Source organism: Pleurodeles waltl, chromosome 10 (assembly GCF_031143425.1).
Source record: "Pleurodeles waltl isolate 20211129_DDA chromosome 10, aPleWal1.hap1.20221129, whole genome shotgun sequence".
NCBI lineage: Eukaryota > Metazoa > Chordata > Amphibia > Caudata > Salamandridae > Pleurodeles > Pleurodeles waltl.
Genome location: NC_090449.1, coordinates 1065708400 through 1065728793, shown reverse-complemented (window position 1 = coordinate 1065728793; position 20394 = coordinate 1065708400). Strand labels below are relative to the sequence as shown.

General features: G+C 47.1%; 1 protein-coding gene across 1 annotated transcript in view; it reads right to left on the bottom strand.

The window, feature by feature from the left end:
* The window catches only part of COLQ (collagen like tail subunit of asymmetric acetylcholinesterase), a 323105-nt gene that overhangs the window by 154414 nt on the left and 148297 nt on the right, over positions 1-20394 (bottom strand). The window contains exons 6-8 of the mRNA XM_069212095.1: positions 19868-19939; positions 17881-17943; positions 4805-4831 (exon numbers count right to left, since the gene is read on the bottom strand). Coding sequence (XP_069068196.1) covers positions 4805-4831; positions 17881-17943; positions 19868-19939 — 162 coding nt within the window. The remainder of the gene's footprint in view (positions 1-4804; positions 4832-17880; positions 17944-19867; positions 19940-20394) is intronic.

The window sequence follows — 20394 nt, the reverse complement described above, 5'->3', positions numbered from 1 at the left end:
GGTGGACCCTAGCTGTGACCAAAATGAAGAAAATGGTAGCTAGACTGTGGTGCTGACGTCACTGCAGAATGCAATTGGTGGTTCCTCACACAATGACATTATTTTGGAATGTGAGGGGTGTACCTGGCTCTGGCCTCACTGCAAAATGTGATGGTTGCACACAGGTGCTGACCTCACTGCAGAATGTGATGGAGGTTTGGGGGGCCCTTTGCCTTGACCACATTGCAGAATGTAATGGGTGGTAGAGGTGCTGGAATCCCTGCAAACTATGAGGGATGAATCTTGGTGCTGACCTCAATGAAGAATGTGATGGGAGGTACTGTTGCACTGGTGCTGGCCTCACTACAGGAATGTGATGGGTAGGTGCTGACACTAACCTCACTGCAGAATGTGATGGTGGGAATCGGCAATGACATCACTGCAGAATGGCCCAGAAGGTGACCACAGTGCAGACAGTGGTGGGAGGAGTCAGGTGTTGACCTCATTGCAGAATACAATAGGGGGCCCTTCACACAATGACCTCACTTAGGAATGTGTTGGGTGGGTCGTAGTGCTAGTCTTTCTGCAAAAAACAAAAAAAACTGCATATTTACCTGTAACTGAGGTTCTTCAGTATTGGTATCTTTTATAGATCCACATGCTTTAATCATTCCCCGTCGTTGAAGTGGGAGTCCCATGGTACTACAACAAACCAATGTGCATTACTACAACTGATAGATAGACTATAAGACCTATGGCTCAAATCTAGTCTATGTCCTTTAAAAAAAAAGAAGACCAAATCTCAAACCTTAGCCAACTTGCAAATAACAGGCATGTCTTGTTCTCCCTAGTAGCAAATAGATCTAGGTCTTGTTTGCCCCACCGGTGGAAGAGTTCATCCAGAACCTGTATATTCATTTCACATTTGTGGTATGGAATGGTGGTCCTGCTTAGTGAGTCTGCAAGGAGATTGGAGACTCTTGGCACATGTTCTGCTTTGAGCGATATGTGATGTTGAATCACCCAGTTCCAGATGTCCTGTGCCTGAGAAGAGATCGCTGGTGAGCGTGTTCCTCCTTGCTTGTTGAAATAGAACATACTGGTGGTATTGTCTGTACGTATGAGGGTCGATGATTGTGTTATCTTGGGGAGAAAAGACTTCAGTGCTAAGGAGTTAATCCTGCTCCAGTTGATTGATCTGAAGCTTTGTTTCGTCTGGGCTCCACTTGCAGCTGATTTGTAGGTCTTGAAGGTTGTCACCCCAACCTTCTATTGAAGCATCATTTGTTGTAATAAAACTGGGAATTTGTTGTAGATACACAATCCCTTTGGACAGATTTGAAGCCTGTGTCCACCAAGGCATGGCTGTTTTCATTGTTGGTATTATCTGAATTAGGTCTTTAAAGAAACCTTGTGTATGGAGCCATTGTTTGTCCAGGTCTTCCTGAAGCGGACACAGATGTAATCGACAGTTTGGGACCAGAGGGATACAAGATTAGATCATTCCTATCAATGATTTGTATATCGAAACACAAACTCTTTTGTGGATAGTCTCTGAGCTAGTTGTTGAATCTTCCTTTGCGTGTCTTTGGAGGGAAAAGCTTTGTTTTTTACTGTGTCCAGAATAGCCCTTAGGAATGTTAACCTTGTTGTCGGTTGTAAGTGACATTTCTGGTTGTTGATCATGAGACCCAGTTTGTTGACCTACGAGAAGCAGATGGATGTGGCTGTTGTGGTTTGATGAGACTTAGAAGCTTCTATGAGCCAATTGTCCAATTAAGGGAAAGGGAAAACTTGGATTTTTTGTTGTCTGAGATGAGCTGCTACTGGGGTAAGCATCTTGGTAAAAATTCTGGGGACTGAATTTAGTCCAAATGGGAGGACCCTGAATTGTAAGTGGATACTGGCTACCTGAAAGAAGAAGAATTTGCGATGTTTTGGGTGTATCGGGATATGGAAGTATGCATCCTGGAGGTTCAGTGACATCACATGATCTTCCCTGTTAAAAAATTGTAGTATATTGTGAAGTGTCACCATGAGAAAAGACTGTTTCTTTAGTAATGTGTTCAATCTTCGAAGGTCGAGAATAGGATGCCAATCCCCTGAGGGTTTCTTGATGAGAAAGGAGCGGGAATAGAACCCTATTCCCATTTTGGTTTTCGGAACTACTTCTATCACTCCTTTTCGCATCATGCGTGAGGAGTTGTTTTAATTGGGGGGGAGGGTCCTGATAGTGGGGTGTTTGGAGGTTTTTGGAGGAATTCCAGGGGGTGCCCTCTGGCGATGACATCTAGAACTCACATGCCTGAAGTCATTGTGGACCACTGATCTAAATGGTGTGTATTTGACCTCCAATCCTGGATGTCAGAGAGGATGAGGTAGTCGGTATCACAATGTGGTCATTGTTTTCTTGTATCTCTGCTATGGGCAGACATTTTTCCTCTGGTAGAGTGCTTGTACGCAGCCGCTGGTGGCTGTCTGTATGGCTGCTGTTGAGCACATTGTGGGTGATATTGTGCCTGTCCTGACGGATACTGTCTGAAGAGTTGTTAACCGCCTCTAAAGGAATGTGTTCCTCTTCCTCCTCGAAAAGGCTGCTTTAGAAACTGGTGCATACCGAGGAATTTTGCTGTATCTGTGTCCGCCTTGATAAATTGTAGGGCATCATCCATATGCTTGCCAAACAATGATTCACCATTGAATGGTGTGTCCAGTAGTTTAGTCTGGATTTCTGGGCGGAAGGAGGTGGATTTTAACCATTCTGGTCACCGAGGAATCGCCGCACCCGCCAGTTGTCTGAAGCCAGTAGTTGACACATCGATGGCACAGTCAGTCATTTCTGATGATATCTGTTTTCCCTCCTGGAGGATCTTCCGGGCTTCAAGCTTTGTGACCTCTGGTAGCAAGTTTATGTATGTTGACATATCTGACAACATCTGGGTGTCATAACCGGCCAATATAGCTAATGAGTTTGCCGCTCTTACTGTCGTGGCTGCCATGGTGGAGAATCTCTTGCCGATGTTATCAAGATGACGGCCATCCTTGTCCAGAGGAGAGGATATTGGTGTGGAGAGGTTCTTGGAGCGGTGCTGCACTGCCTGCGACACTAAAGAGGCTGGTTATAGTTGGCCAGAAAGGCAGGTCGGAGAGTCATCGGGAGCTTTATATTTCTTATCCAATCGTGGGATGATTGGTGACACTGTAGCCTGGTTTTTCATTGTTTCCTTAGTAAGTGGTGGAAGTTCAAAACGTTTGGCTGCTCTCTCCAGTAAATTATGGGAGCCACCAATGTCTTCCGGTGGAGAATCTACGGCTGCCGCCAGTGATGGAGATGTGGTGGGGATGAGGTAGTCTGACTGCTTTGGTTCTGTTGTAACATCTCTTATTTCTCCTTCTTCTCTGTCGTCATCAGTAGATGGGGCATCGTCAGCAAGACTGAGCTAAAGTGCCTGCTAATCCTGGTGGAGGGGCAGTAGGTGTGCCAATTACTGCTGTGGGTCTTGGTAATGGATTGGGGTTTGAAACACAGGCTGTGTTGCTTGTGGCACAGGTGTTGCAGGAGCAGATGGTGGAAATCTGCGGTAATAGTCCTGTAGCATACTCCACAAATTAGTCACTAGAGACGCAGGAATAGATGGCTCCTGGTGGTCCTGCATTGAATATTCCAGATAGAGTGGCTCTGTGGGCTCTCTAGCAGGGTAGTAATCTTCCTGATATTCTTCTATTTCATCTCCGAAGTCTTGGCATTTGGCCTGTACCTGGGATGGGCTACCAGCTACTCCAAAAGGACCCTCATCGTCAGAGTCTTTGTCACCATGGAAGAGGTGTGCCGGTGAGTAAGTCAACACCTTACTTGGGAAGGTGTGGATTGGCAAAATGGTGGATGAAGATGATTTTCTCTTTAAAGAGATTAAAGACAACAGTGGAACTGCCTTTGAAGATTGTTTTTCTTTTGATTTTGAATGTTCCACTATCCAAGTTCTCTTCATCGATGGCGAGGTCGTCGTTGATTGTGTCATTGATGGCAGCGTAGTCGAGAGTTCCATTGGTAGTGCCATCGTTAATGGGGCATCAACGGTATCACCGTCAATGATCTCAAGGAGGCTCACATCGCACGACGCAAGGTAGAAAACCTGAGGGAATCAGCCTCTGTTGGGGCTGTTCTAGAGGGTGCTGTGGCCTGAGTTGTTAAGGTTTCTGCTTTAGTCCTTTTTTTAAAAAAGGCATAGATAGGCTATGAGACATATGGTTCAAAGTTAGTCTATTATAGTAATGCACATTGCTTTGTTATAGTACCATGGGACTCCCACTTCTAGGGCGGGGAATGATTCAAGCATGTGAATCTATAAAAGATCCAATACTGGAGAATGTAATCTTTGGCCTTGGCAGTGAACTCACTGTGTAAAGTGAGGTGTGGGTTCTGCAGCTGACCTTACTGTAGAATGTGATGGGTGGGTTCTTGCGTAAAATATGAGGGATAGACTATGGTGCCGACCACACGGAGGAATGTAAAGGTCGGACCCTGGCAATGACATCACTCCAGAATTTGGTGAGTGGTACTGGTGCTGGCACCACTGCAGAATATGATGGGTGAGCCCTGATGCAGACCTCCCTGAAGAGCGTTATGGGCAAGTCCTGGCACTGACCTTATTGAAGAGTGTGATGGGTTGCCTTTGGCACCAGCCATTCCACAGAATGTTATGGGTGGGTCCTGACAGTGAGCTTTCTCGAGAATTTGACAAGTAGATCTGGTTAGCTCCTATAAATATTTCTCAAACATACTCACCACAGGTAACCACAAAGCAGAAGTGACCTCAGCACTCACCTTTTCTGCCTTCGGTCCAGGAAATCCCTAAAATGAGTTAGAAACATGCTGTGAGTGTTTTGTTGATGGCATCATCCCCTCCCAATGAAGACAGAGAAACAAACTCAAATCAATATGACATAAGCATAGAGTGCTAAAATACACAATCAGCATCAAGCCCTCTGCCGTGCGGACGCTGAAGCAGTGCGCGCTGCACATAAAGAGATCATAGAGCATCCAACCCAGAGTCTCATGCTCACACCTAGCATGCTGCACAAGTCCTCTGGCCTCATCTTACCCTCCTACTCTGTAGAATCCCAAAGAGTGGCATAAGGATAACACTATTGTCCAGAGACTCAGTACGTGCTGTATTGTCAACACCAGAGAGTCGGAGTGTGATGTATCATCAAAACCACCCTCTTGAGGCTGGCAAAGTGCTGTACCATCAACACCACTGTCCAAAGACCTCAGAGAGTGCTGCACCATCAGCACCACTGTCCAAATCCCTCAGAGAGGGCTGCAAAATAAACACCACTGTCCAAAGACCTCAGAGAGTGCTGCACAATCAACACCACTGTCCAAAGACCTCAGAGAGTGCTGCACAATCAGCACCACTGTCCAAAGGGCTCAGAGAGTGCTGCACCATCAGCACCACTGTCCAAAGACCTCAGAGAGTGCTGCACCATCAGCACCACTGTCCAAAGACCTCAGAGAGTGCTGCACAATCAGCACCACTGTCCAAAGACCTCAGAGAGTGCTGCACAATCAACACCACTGTCCAAAGACCTCAGAGAGTGCTGCACCATCAGCACCACTGTCCAAAGACCTCAGACAGTGCTGCACAATCAACACCACTGTCCAAAGACCTCAGACAGTGCTGCACCATCAGCACCACTGTCCAAAGACCTCAGAGAGTGCTGCACAATCAACACTACTGTACAAAGGCCTCAGACAGTGCTGCACTATCAAACCCCACTAGAGTATAGACCCTGAGCGAGAGGTGTAATATCAACAACAGTGTCTGGACACCCAGAGAGTGCTGTGCAAGTTACACTAGTGTCCAGAAAACCCAGTGAGTGCTGTAGTATCAATACCTGGAAGCAGGATAGTGCTGTGGTATCAACACCAGTCTTTTGATAGACCTAGTGAGAGCTGAACTATTAACAAGGTATACGAATAAACCCGGTTTCCAGAGACCCAGACAGCGCTGATCTGTGTTGGATTGTGAGCATTTATATTTTTGTGCATTTATATTTTTACTTTTGATTATACATATATACAGTGACATGCTGTTTCATTTGAAATTAAAATTCTATGACATATAGAAGTGTGTTTTCTTAGCTCTTGTTAACGAGGCATCAGTTTAAACCTGGTTGTCATCTTTTTCTAAATGGATGCCTCTGATATCTTCTCCCTGCTGTCACTGTTCATTAGGATCAGAATACTCTATCTCTCCTAGGACCATCCTCTAGTTCCCTGGTCCCTCTTCATGCAGAACAGTTTGCTGCTGTTCATGTAACTAAGTTGTCCTCCCATGTTCAGGTGTCATTAGCATAGAGTGGGCAGAATCAATATCCATGCAGGGAGATAGTACTTAGGTGGCAAGCTATTATGACGTTTAGTAAAACTGTAAAACTGATTTGCTAAAAACGTGATACATTTGCTCCCACCATGCTGAATATGCACTCTCTGTTCTGTTCAATGAGTAGATTTCCTAAATAAACCCTCGATTTTGGGGGTGAGCCAGAAAACTCCCTCGTGCTACCAGGGATGCTGTCCATTTCTCTATTGATTTTGCTGCTCATTTGGGACTTATAATTATTTTGCACTACTCTGTAATGCTCTGTTGGCTAAGAGCCTTCTGCCAAAGATTTTATGCAGAATCTCTACCATATCTTTTTTACATTTTTGTAATAAATCCTTTACATTTATTCAGCTGATCTAAAACATCATTTATCGAGTCAGCCCTTGCTTGAGTTACTGTATTCTTCAGGTTTAAGGAGGTGCCTAATGAATTTGAGGTTTAACATTGTCTCCAATTCATCAATCTGTGTGCTAGCTGTTGAGGTAAATTTCGGGGTGTTCGAATTTAGGGGTTCCCTCCACCTACAACTATCAACACCAGCATCTAGTTGCCCAAAGAGCTGCACTATTAACACCAGAATGCCAGTGTCTAGTAACCTCGAGTGCTGCACTATTAACACCAGTGCCAGACTGAGCTGCACTATCAACATAAGTGTCTGGAGACCCAGAGTACTATGCAACTGACACTACTGTCCAGAAACCCAGCACCAGTGTCTGGATACCGAGTGTGTAGTAGTGTCCAGAAACACCAGAGAGCGCTGCACTATCAACATAAGTGTCTGGAGACCCACACTACTATGCAGCTGACACTACTGTCCAGAAACCCAGCACCAGTGTCTGGATACCGAGTGTGTAGTAGTGTCCAGAAACACCAGAGAGCGCTGCACTATCAACATAAGTGTCTGGAGACCCACAGTACTATGCAACTGACACTACTGTCCAGAAACCCAGCACCAGTGTCTGGATACCAAGTGTGTAGTAGTGTCCAGAAACACCAGAGAGCGCTGCACTATCAACATAAGTGTCTGGAGACCCACAGTACTATTCAACTGACACTACTGTCCAGAAACCCAGCACCAGTGTCTGGATACCAAGTGTGTAGTAGTGTCCAGAAACACCAGAGAGCGCTGCACTATCAACATAAGTGTCTGGAGACCCACAGTGCTATGCAACTGACGAAACTGTCCAGAAACCCAGCACCAGTGTCTGGATACCTAGTGTGTAGTAGTGTCCAGAAACACCAGAGAGCGCTGCACTATCAACATAAGTGTCTGGAGACCCACAGTGCTATGCAACTGACACTACTGTCCAGAAACCCAGCAGCAGTGTCTGGATACCGAGTGTGTAGTAGTGTCCAGAAACACCAGAGAGCGCTGCACTATCAACATAAGTGTCTGGAGACCCACAGTGCTATGCAACTGACACTACTGTCCAGAAACCCAGCACCAGTGTCTGGATACCGAGTGTGTAGTAGTGTCCAGAAACACCAGAGAGCGCTGCACTATCAACATAAGTGTCTGGAGACCCAAAGTGCTATGCAACTGACACTACTGTCCAGAAACCCAGCACCAGTGTCTGGATACCGAGTGTGTAGTAGTGTCCAGAAACACCAGAGAGCGCTGCACTATCAACATAAGTGTCTGGAGACCCACAGTGCTATGCAACTGACACTACTGTCCAGAAACCCAGCACCAGTGTCTGGATACCGAGTGTGTAGTAGTGTCCAGAAACACCAGAGAGCGCTGCACTATCCAACATAAGTGTCCATAGACCCAAAGTGCTATGCAACTGACACTACTGTCCAGAAACCCAGCACCAGTGTCCAGAAACACCAGAGAGCGCTGCACTATCAACATAATTGTCCATAGACCCACAGTACTATGCAACTGACACTACTGTCCAGAAACCTAGCACCAGTGTCTAGATACCAAGTGTGTAGTAGTGTCCAGAAACACCAGAGAGTGCTGCACTATCAACATAAGTGTCCGGAGACCCACAGTACTATGCAACTGACACTACTGTCCAGAAACCCAGCACCAGTGTCTGGATACCGAGTGTGTAGTAGTGTCCAGAAACACCAGAGAGCGCTGCACTATCAACATAAGTGTCTGGGGACCCACAGTACTATGCAACTAACACTACTGTCCAGAAACCCAGCACCAGTGTCTGGATACAGAGTGTGTAGTAGTGTCCAGAAACACCAGAGAGTGCTGCACTATTAACATAAGTGTCCATAGACCCAAAGTGCTGTTCTACCCATACCAGAAAGCCTGAGTGCTGTATTATCAACTCCAGGACCTACAGATGCAGCATGTGATGCACCAACACCAACTAATGCCCCTAGGCCTAAAGAGTGCTGCACTATCAACACCAGCGTCTAGATACTCAGTGAGTGCTGCCACTATCAACACCAGTGTCTAGAAACTAGAGTAACGTACAATTAACTCCAGTGCTCACAGAACCAGAGAGTGCTGTACTAGCAACACCAGCTTCTAGATACTCATGGAATGCTGCACTGTCAACACCAGTGTCTAGAGAACCAGAGAGTGCTGCACTATCAACATCAGTGTCTAGATACTCAGCAAGTGCTGCACTGTCAACACTAGTGTCTAGAGAACCAGAGTGCTTGACTATCAACATCAGTATCAAGTGCTGCACTGTCAAAACCAGTGTCTAGAGAACCAGAGAGTGCTGCACTATCAACACCAGTGCCTCGAGAACCAGAGAGTGCTGCACTATCAACATCAGTGTCTAGATACTCCGAGAGTGCTGCACTGTCAACACTAGTGTCTAGAGAACCAGAGAGTTCTGCACTATCAACACCAGTGTCTAGATACTCAGAGAGTGCTGCACTGTCAACACTAGTGTAGGGAGAACCAGAGAGTGCTGCACTATCAACACCAGTGTCTAGAGAACCAGAGAGTGCTGCACTATCAACATCAGTGTCTAGATACTCAGAGAGTGCTGCACTAACAACACCAGTGTCTAGAAACTAGAGTAATGTACGATTAACTCCAGAGTGCTGTACTAGTAACACCAGCGTCTAGATACTCAGCGAGTGCAACACTGTCAACAGCAGTGTCTAGAGAACTAGAGAGTGCTGCACTATCAACATCAGTGTCTAGATACTCCAAGAGTGCTGCACTGTCAACACTTGTGTCTAGAGAACCAGAGTGCTGCACTATCAACATCAGTGTCTAGATACTCAGCAAGTGCTGCACTGTCAACACTTGTGTCTAGAGAACCAGAGAGTGTTGCACTATCAACACCAGCGTCTAGATACTCAGCAAGTGCTGCTCTATCAACTCTATTATCTAGAGAATCAGAGAGTGCTGCACCATCAACACCAGTGTCCAGAAACTAGAGTAATGTAAGACTAACTCTACTGCTCACAGAACCAGAGTGTGCTGTACTGGCAACACCAGCGTCTAGATACTCAGCGAGTGCTGCACTGTCAACACGTGTGTCTAGAGAATCAGAGAGTGCTGCCCTATCAACACCAGCGTCAAGATACTCAGCGACTGCTGCACTGTCAACACTAGTGTCTAGAGCACCAGAGAGTGCTGCACTAACAACAGCAGTATCTAGAAACTAGAGTAATGTCTGATTAACTCTAGTGCTCACAGAACCAGAGTGCTGTACTAGCAACATCAGCGTCTAGATACTCAGCGAATGCTGCACTGTCAACACTAGTGTCTAGAGAACCAGAGTGCTGCACTAACAACATCAGTGTCTAGATACTCAGCGAGTGCTGCACTGTCAACACTAGTGTCTAGAAACTAGAGTAATACAATGAACTCTACTGCTCACAGAACAAGAGAGTGATAAACTAGCAACAGCAGCATCTAGATACTCAGCGCGTGCTGCACAGTCAGCACTAGTGTCTAGAGAACCAGAGTGCTGCACTATCAACACCAGAGTCTAGATACTCAGCAAGTGCTGCACTGTCAACACTAGTGTGTAGAGAACCAGAGAGTGCTGCTCTAACAACACCAGTGTCTAGAGAACCAGAGAGTGCTGCACTATCAACATCAGTGTCTAGATACTCAGAGAGTGCTGCACTAACAACACCAGTGTCTAGAAACTAGAGTAATGTACGATTAACTCCATGCTCACAGAACCAGAGTGCTGTACTAGTAACACCAGCGTCTAGATACTCAGCGAGTGCTGCACTGTCAACACCAGTGTCTAGAGAACTAGAGAGTGCTGCACTATCAACATCAGTGTCTAGATACTCCAAGAGTGCTGCACTGTCAACACTTGTGTCTAGAGAACCAGAGTGCTGCACTATCAACATCAGTGTCTAGATACTCAGCAAGTACTGCACTATCAACACTAGTGTCTAGAGAATCAGAGAGTGCTGCACCGTAAACACAAGTGTCCAGAAACTAGAGTAATGTAAGACTAACTCTACTGCTCACAGAACCAGAGAGTGCTGTACTGGCAACATCAGCGTCTAGATACTCAGCGAGTGCTGCACTGTCAACACGTGTGTCTAGAGAATCAGAGAGTGCTGCCCTATCAACACCAGCGTCAAGATACTCAGCGAGTGCTGCACTGTCAACACTAGTGTCTAGAGCACCAGAGAGTGCTGCACTAACAACAGCAGTATCTAGAAACTAGAGTAATGTCTGATTAACTCTAGTGCTCACAGAACCAGAGTGCTGTACTAGCAAAATCAGTGTCTAGATACTCAGCGAGTGCTGCACTGTCAACACTAGTGTCTAGAAACTAGAGTAATACAATTAACTCTACTGCTCACAGAACCAGAGAGTGATAAACTAGCAACAGCAGCGTCTAGATACTCAGCGCGTGCTGCACAGTCAGCACTAGTGTCTAGAGAACCAGAGAGTGCTGCACTATCAACACCAGAGTCTAGATACTCAGCAAGTGCTGCACTGTCAACACTAGTGTCTAGAGACCCAGAGAGTGCTGCTCTAACAACACCAGTTTCTAGAGAACCAGAGAGTGCTGCACTATCAACACTAGTGTCTAGGGAACCAGAGAGTGCTGCACTATCACCATCAGTGTCTAGATACTCAGAGAGTGCTGCACTAACAACACCAGTGTCTAGAAACAATGACATCCTCTAGAGAGAAACACTTGTACAATTACGTCCTCAAGGGTGTTAAACATGTACAATGACACCCTCTAGGGAGCTAAACCTGTACAATGATGCCCTCTAGAGAGCTACACCTGTACACTGGCAGCCTCCAGGGAGCTACACCTGTACAATAACACCGTCTAGGGAGCTACAAAAGCACAATGACGCCCTTAAGGGAGCTACACCTGTATAATAACACCTTCTAGGGAGCAACACTTGTAGAATATCACCCTCTATAAAGCTTCACTTGTAGAAGGATGTCCTCAATGGTGTCACACCTGTACAATGACACCTTCTAGGCAGCTACACCTGTACAAAGACACCCTCTAGGGAGCTACACCAGCACAATGACACCCTCTAGGGAGTTACACTTGTACAATGATGCCCTCAAGGGAGCTACACCTGAATAATGACACCCTCTAGGGAGCTATACTAGTACAACAATGCCATTAAGGGAGCTACACCTTTACAATGACACCTTCTAGGCAGCTACGCCTGTACAAAGACACCCTCCAGGGAGCTACACCTGTACAATGACACCCCCTAGGGAGTTACACTTGTACAATGACACCCTCAAAAGAACTACACCTGTATAATGACACCCTTTAGGGAGCTACACTTGTGCAATGACACACTGAAGGGAGTTACACCTGTAAAATGATACCCTTCACGGAGCTACACTTGTACAATTACACCATCAAGGGAGCTACTCCTGTATAATGACATCTGCTAGGGAGATACACTTGTAAAATGACATCTGCTAGGGAGAAACACCTGTAAAATGACACCCTTTAGGGAGCTACACCAGTAAAATGACACCCTTTAGGAAGCTACACCTGTATAATGACACCCTCAAGGGAGCTACACCTGTACAATGACATCATCAGGGGAGCTACACCTATACAATGACACCCTCAAGGGAAGCAATACCTCTACAATGACTCCCTTTAGGGAGCTACACCTGTACAATGACGCCCTAAAGGGAGGTACACCCGTACAATGACACCGTTGAGGGAGCTTCACCTGTACAATGACACCCCTTAGCCTGCTACACTTGTACAATGACGTCCTCAAGGAAGCTACACCTGTACAATGACACCGCCTAGGGAGATACACCTGTACAATTACACCATCTAGTGAGCTACAATGATGCTCCCAAGGGAGCTACACCTGTACAATGATACCCTCTAGGGAGCTACACCAGCACAATGACACCCTCTAGGGAGTTACGCTTGTACAATGATGCCCTCAAGGGAGCTACACCTGAATAATGACTCCCTCTAGGGAGCTATACTAGTACAACAATGCCATTAAGGGAGCTACACCTTTACAATGACACCTTCTAGGCAGCTACGCCTGTACAAAGACACCCTCTAGGGAGCTACACCTGTACAATGACACCCCCTAGGGAGTTACACTTGTACAATGACACCCTCAAAAGAACTACACCTGTATAATGACACCCTTTAGGGAGCTACACTTGTGCAATGACACACTGAAGGGAGTTACACCTGTAAAATGATACCCTTCACGGAGCTACACTTGTACAATTACACCATCAAGGGAGCTACTCCTGTATAATGACATCTGCTAGGGAGAAACACCAGTAAAATGACACCCTTTAGGGATCTACACCTGTATAATGACACCCTCAAGGGAGCTACACCTGTACAATGACATCATCAGGGGAGCTACACCTATACAATGACACCCTCAAGGGAAGCAACACCTCTACAATGACTTCCTTTAGGGAGCTACACCTGTACAATGACGCCCTAAAGGGAGGTACACCCGTACAATGACACCGTTGAGGGAGCTTCACCTGTACAATGACACCCCTTAGCCCGCTATACTTGTACAATGACGTCCTCAAGGCAGCTACACCTGTACAATGACACCGCCTAGGGAGATACACCTGTACAATTACACCATCTAGTGAGCTACAATGATGCTCCCAAGGGAGCTACACCTGTACAATGACACCCCCAAGGGAGCTACACCTGTACAATGACACCCTCAAGAGAACTATACCTGTATAATGACACCTTCAAGGGAGCTACGCTAGTACAATGCCGACCTCAAGGGAACTACATCCATACAATGATACCCTTTAGGAAGCTACACCTGTATAATAACACCATCTAAGGAGCTACACCAGCCCAATGTACAATGATGCCCTCAAGGGAGCTACACCTGTACAATGACACCCCCAAGGGAGCTACACCTGTACAATGACACCCTCAAGAGAACTATACCTGTATAATGACACCTTCAAGGGAGCTACGCTAGTACAATGCCGACCTCAAGGGAACTACAGCCATACAATGATACCCTTTAGGAAGCTACACCTGTATAATAACACCATCTAAGGAGCTACACCAGCCCAATGTACAATGATGCCCTCAAGGGAGCTACACCTGTATAATGACACCCTCTAGGAAGCTATACTAGTACAACAATGCCATTAAGGGAGCTACAACTGTACTATGACAGCTTCTAGGGAGCTACACCTGTACAATGATGCCCGCAAGGGAGCTACATCTGTAAAATGACGTCTTCAAGGAAGCTACACCTGTACAATGACACCGCCTAGGGAGATACACCTGCACAATTACACCGTCTAGTGAGCTACACTTTTACAAAGATGCCCCGAAGGGAGCTACACCTGTACAATGACACCCTCAAGAGAGCTACACTGGTGCAATGACACCCTCAAGGGAGCTACACCTGTACAATGACACCCTCTAGGGAGCTGCACCTGTACAATTACACCCTCTATTAAGCTACACCTGTACAATGATACCCTCGAGGAAGCTACACCTGTAAAATGACACCCTTTAGGGAGCTACACCTGTAGAATGAGTGCCTCTAGGGAGCTACACCTGTACAATGAGTGTCTCTAGGGAGCTACACCTGTACAATGACGCCCTCTAGAGAGCTACACTTGTACAATGACGCCCTCAAGGGACCTACACCTGGACAATTACACCATCAAGGGAGCTACACCTGTACAATGACACCCTCTAGAGAGCTACAATTGTACAACGAGGCACTCAAGGGAGCTACACCAGCCCAATGACACCCTCTAGGGAGCTACACCTGTACAATGACGCCCTAAAGGGCGCTACATCTGTACAATTACACCATCAAGGGTGCTACACTTATACAACGACACCCGCAATGGAGCTACATCTGTTAAATGACACCCTCTAGGGAGCTACACCTGTACAATGACATCCTCTAAAGAGCTACACCCGTATAATAACACCATCTAAGGAGCTACACCAGCCCAATGACACCCTCTAGGGAGCTACACTTATACAATGACGCCCTCAAGGGAGCTACACCTGTATAATGACACCCTCTAGGGAGCTATAATGGTACAACAATGCCATTAAGGGAGCTACACTTGTACAATGAGACCCTCTAGGGAACTACACCTGCACAATAACACCCTCTAGGGAGCTACACTTGTACAGTTACACCATTAAGGGAGTTACACTTGTACAATGATGCCCTCAAGGGAGTTGCACCTGTATAATGACACCCTCTAGGGAGCTGTGCTAGTACGATGCTGCCATTAGGGGAGCTACACCTGTACAATGACAATCTTCTAGAGAGCTACACCTGTACAATTACACCCTCTAGGAAGCTACACTTGTACAATTACACCATCAAGGGAGGTACACTTATATAATGACGCCCTCAAGGGAGCTACATCTGTACAATGACACCCTCTAGAGAGAACCGCTTGTACAATTACGTCCTCAAGGGTCTTACATCTGTACAATTACACCCTCTAGGGAGCAACACCTGTACAATGATACCCTTGAGGAAGCTACACCTGCATAATGACACCCTCTACGGAGCTGCACCTGTATAATGACGCCCTCTAGGGAGGTGAGCCTATACAAAGACCCCCTCTAGGGAGCTGTAGCTGTACAATGACTGCCTCTAGGGAGCTACACCTGTGCAATGCGTGCCTCTAGGGAGCTACACCTGTGCAATGCGTGCCTCTAGGGAGCTACGCCTGTACAATGACACCCTCTAGGGAGCTACGCCTGTACAATGACACCCTCTAGGGAGCTACACTTGTACAATTACACCATCAAGGGAGCTACACTTGTACAATGATGCCCCCAAGGGCCTGTATAATGACAACCTCTAGGGAGCTACGGGCCAGATGTAGCAATTTCCGCATTTGCGATTCGGAAATTACGAGTCGGTGCGACTCGCAATTTCCCAATCGCAAATGCAGATGCAGAACGGTGTCTCAGACACTGTCTGCGAATCTCTATGGGGTCGCAAAGACCCACCTCATTAATATTAATGAGGTGGGTCGCATTTTGCGACCCCCATAGCGAGTCCCTGCAGTCACAGGGATGGTGCCTGCTGAAGACAGCAGACCTCCATGTCTGTGACTGCTTTTGTAATAAAGATTTTTTTTTGTATTGCAGCCCGTTTCCCTTAAAGGAAAACGAGTTGCAATACAAAAAAAAATTACGAAACCATTTGGTTTCGTTTTTTCAGAGTAGGCAGTGGTCCATTGGACCACTGCCTGCTCTGAAAAAACATTTTTGGCAACATTCACAAAGGGGAAGGGGTCCCATGGGGACCAGTTCCCTTTTGCGAATGAGTTACCACCAGTGTGACACTGGTGGTAACTGCGAATTGCTTTGCAACCGCGTTCGCGGTCACAAAGCAATTTAGCATTGCGATGCGAGTCGCAAATAGGAAGGGGAAACCCCTTCCTATTTGCGAGTCGCATTCACAATTTGCGAGTCGGTAACGACTCGCAAATTGTGAATGAGCATCGCGATGAGCATTTTGCATGGCGCAAACTGCGATTTTCACAGTTTACACCATGCAAAATGCTTCCTACATCTGGCCCTACACTTGTACAATGATGAACTCAAGGGAGCTACACCTGTATAATGATGCCCTCTAGGGAGCCACACTAGGACAATGCTGATGTCAAGGGAGCTACACCTGTACAATGACACCCTCTAGAGCGCTACACCTTCACAATGACACCCTCTAGAGGGCTACACCTTCACAATGACACCCTCTAGAGGGCTACACCTTCACAATGACACCCTCTAGAGAGCAACACCTGTACAGTGACACCCTCTAGAGAGCTACACCTTCACAATGACACCCTCTAGAGAGCTACACCTGTACAGTGACACCCTCTAGAGAGCAACACCTGTACAGTGACACCCTCTAGAGCGCTACACCTTCACAATGACACCCTCTAGAGAGCAACACCTGTACAGTGACACCCTCTAGAGCGCTACACCTTCACAATGACACCCTCTAGAGAGCAACACCTTCACAATGACATCCTCTAGAGAGCAACACCTGTACAGTGACACCCTCTAGAGCGCTACACCTTCACAATGACACCCTCTAGAGCGCTACACCTTCACAATGACACCCTCTAGAGAGCAACACCTGTACAGTGACACCCTCTAGAGCGCTACACCTTCACAATGACACCCTCTAGAGCGCTACACCTTCACAATGACACCCTCTAGAGAGCAACACCTTCACAATGACACCCTCTAGAGAGCAACACCTTCACAATGACACCCTCTAGAGAGCAACACCTGTACAGTGACACACTCGAGGAAGCTAACGCTGTGCAATGCCCCCGTCTAGGGAAGTACATCTGTACAAAGACCCCCTCTAGGGAACCAGACATACACCATGGGACCCTCCAGAGAGCTAGCCTTGTACCCCCGGACACCAAGAGGCGCTACACCTGGGCAATGAAGCTCTATGAGCAGCTACACTTGTATGAGGGGGCCCTTCCACGAGCTACACCTGTCCAAGGGGCTCCCCCAGGAGCTGCGCCTGAACCACTGGGCCCTTCACTGGAGCTCAGCTACACCTGGCATGTCCCCTTCTCCATCACTGGACAGCCACACCAATGACACTCTCTAGTTACAGGTTTTCATATCAAGGGCCACCCTAAAGGCTGGGGCCTCTGGAAGTGGGTAAGAGACAGACTGAATGCCAAGACTGAGTAAGTCTGCATTATTTTACAGAATGAGGTAACATGCTGAGTAGTTTTTGTTTATTGCTCCTTAATTCCCTGCAGCAGTTCCCCGTGGCTGACACCTGGCCGGATACGTGCGGCTCGTGACAGAGTTTTCCAGCGCCTGTGGGGCCCCTGAGAGTCTCCACCTCGGTGCAGTGTTCTGCCCTCGTGTGATACCTCTAGCGCCGCGGTTTGGCCCCGAGGAGCCCGGTGTAATTTTAGCTCTAGTACACAATGGAAAGAGCCCAGGAATAGAAACATCTGCTTCTAAATCCGGAGGCCCTCTCTGGACAGCAGCCCGGGTGGAGGCCAGAAGCATCATCTGTCGGGAGGCTGTAGGCCACGATGGATGTCCCGGTGACTCACCTTGAAGCCGATTGGTCCCCGTGCCCCAGGCAGGCCGGGCAGGCCCGGGTCCCCCTTCTGGCCCTGGTGGAGAGAAAGAGAAGACAGAGAGTTGGGGTGTGCAGAAGGGGTTCAACTCCAAGGCACCTTTAACAACCAAGGGTGGGGTGAGCCAAAGGCTTCAGCTCTGAAGGACCCTTTACCAACCACATGTAAAACTGTAAACTTCGTACTTGTATAGCGCACTACTCACCCGTTAGGGTCTCAAGGCGCTGTACCCATACCGCTGTGGAACCCCTCCTGGCTTTTCCCTGTGAGGTGCCCACTCCTGGGCAACCTCCAAGGTGAAGCCAGGCATCCCAGCGCTGTTGGGGCCGTTGTGGAGATTAAGCAAGCTGTTGCCCAGAGTTACAGAGTGGGACCCATGAATTAGATTAGGCACCGAGGCGAGAATTATCAGGTCCGAGGAAATTGAGCCCAAGACCCGCCGAGGCGGGAATTGAACCCTGGTCCCGGGCCAGATTTCTGCATCAGGGTCTGCTGCTCTAACCATTGAGCCACACTTCTCCACTTTGCCCAAACATGTAGGGCGATCCAACGGACTGAACAAACTCTGGCATTATATGGGTCAAATCTGCCAATAAATACATGCACAGACTGCCTCCATCTTCAAAAGTACCCTCTCATCCCTGGAAAAACAGCAATCATCCCATAAATTACTCCGCAATGGCTGGAAAATCAATCAGCAAACACATCTCTGGGAAAGCTCCCACCAACCATTTAAAAAAATGCCACCAATCCAGGAAAATCTGCCACCTATCAGAAATGACTTCTTACCCATGGGGAAAAACTGCATAATCTGAAGGAAACTCCAGCATCCATGTGGACGATGTTACCCGACCTAGGAATGACCAACATTCCAGGAGAGCTAGCATCTCAAGAAAGCCTGTAACCATCCATTGAAAAGTCGGGAGCAACCATGTAAATACTCTAATCTCCCTCAACGTGTCAACCACCGCCACCCGCCAAACACAAGTTACTCTCCCACGTGATATTGGTACCTCACAATCAAAGCTTTTTGCCTTACAAATAACTTGTCAAAGTAAATTACAAGCAACACAGACTCAGCATAGCTTCAGATGTACAAATATCAGGTTTTGCGACTCGCAATTTGTGAATCGCACAACCTGATGTACAACCGTGTCAGTGACACGGTTTGTGATTCCCAATGGGGTCTCAAATGACCTACCTCATAAATATTCATGAGTCAGGTTGCAATTTGCGACCCCATTGGGAATGGCCGCCCTCACAGGGATGGTGGCATGTCTGTGACTGCTTTTAAATAAAACAGTGTTTTTTTTTTTTAATACAGGCCGTTTTCCTTGAAGGAAAATGGGCTTAATTTATCAAAAATAAAAAAAAAGTTTTATTTTTATTTTTTCTGAGCAGGCAGTGGTCCCTGGGACCCCTGCCTGCTCTGAAAAAATATTTTCACATCCATTCACAAAGGGGAAGGGGTGCCATGGGACCCCTTCCCATTTGCGAATGGGTTAGCACCAGCTTGAAAATGGTCCTAATTGCGATTGTTTTGTGACCGCATTCACAGTCACAGAACAATCCTACATCTGCGACTCGCAATTAGGAAGGGAACTCCCCTTCCTAATTGCGACTCGCAAACCCTTTTTGCGATTTGGTAGGTTACCGAATCACAAAATTGGGTCTGTGCATCGCAAAATGTTTTTTTCTTCGTTTGCGACAAGAAAAATGCTTTGTACATATGGCCCAAAATGATGAAAAAGGATACAACAGGAGCACGATAAAGCAGAGAACCCCCAGGTTTATCGTACTGTATGAAGCATAAAAATAAGAACGCAGAATACGCCCGCTGAGGTCCCCAATGTGCATGCAGGCTTCGTTGAAGCAGTTCCTGCATTTCATCCCTTTGCAGGCTTCCCACCCCTCTCCCATTAATCAAAATGGACATGATGGTGAATATGGTCAGCTTTACCTGAGGTCCTTCTGGTCCCTGCCAACCGATTGGTCCAGGATTTCCCGGCACACCTGGGGGACCTGATCTGCCCTTGAAAGACAACAAAATGACAATATGGCCAAGAGATTCACGTGAAAGAGCAAGACTCATCCAATTCGGTGATCACAGCGTCTGTTCACCTTTCACGCCCTCCTTTGCATCTTCATGCTCACATTCCATCACCATCTTAGTTTTCATTCTGCTTTTCTTGGTATTCTCTGCTACTCCGTCAAGTGTTCTTCTAGTCAAGGCCATACTCCCTGTGTTCCCCTTGGATCCTTCCCTCATGACTACCAGTCTCCTAGCATTTTCCATCTCTCTTTGACTCCCCCACTCAACATTATCTTCCTTTGTTCTTGTCACAGGTCTTGTGGTCCTTACCCTACCTACATGTTCTCCTACGACTCTTGCTGTTTTCCCAGACTTCCTCTCCATGCCCCTTGGTCTCTATAAGCCATTATCCTTATTTGCATAGTTTTTCCTCCATGCTCCTTGTATCCTTGGGA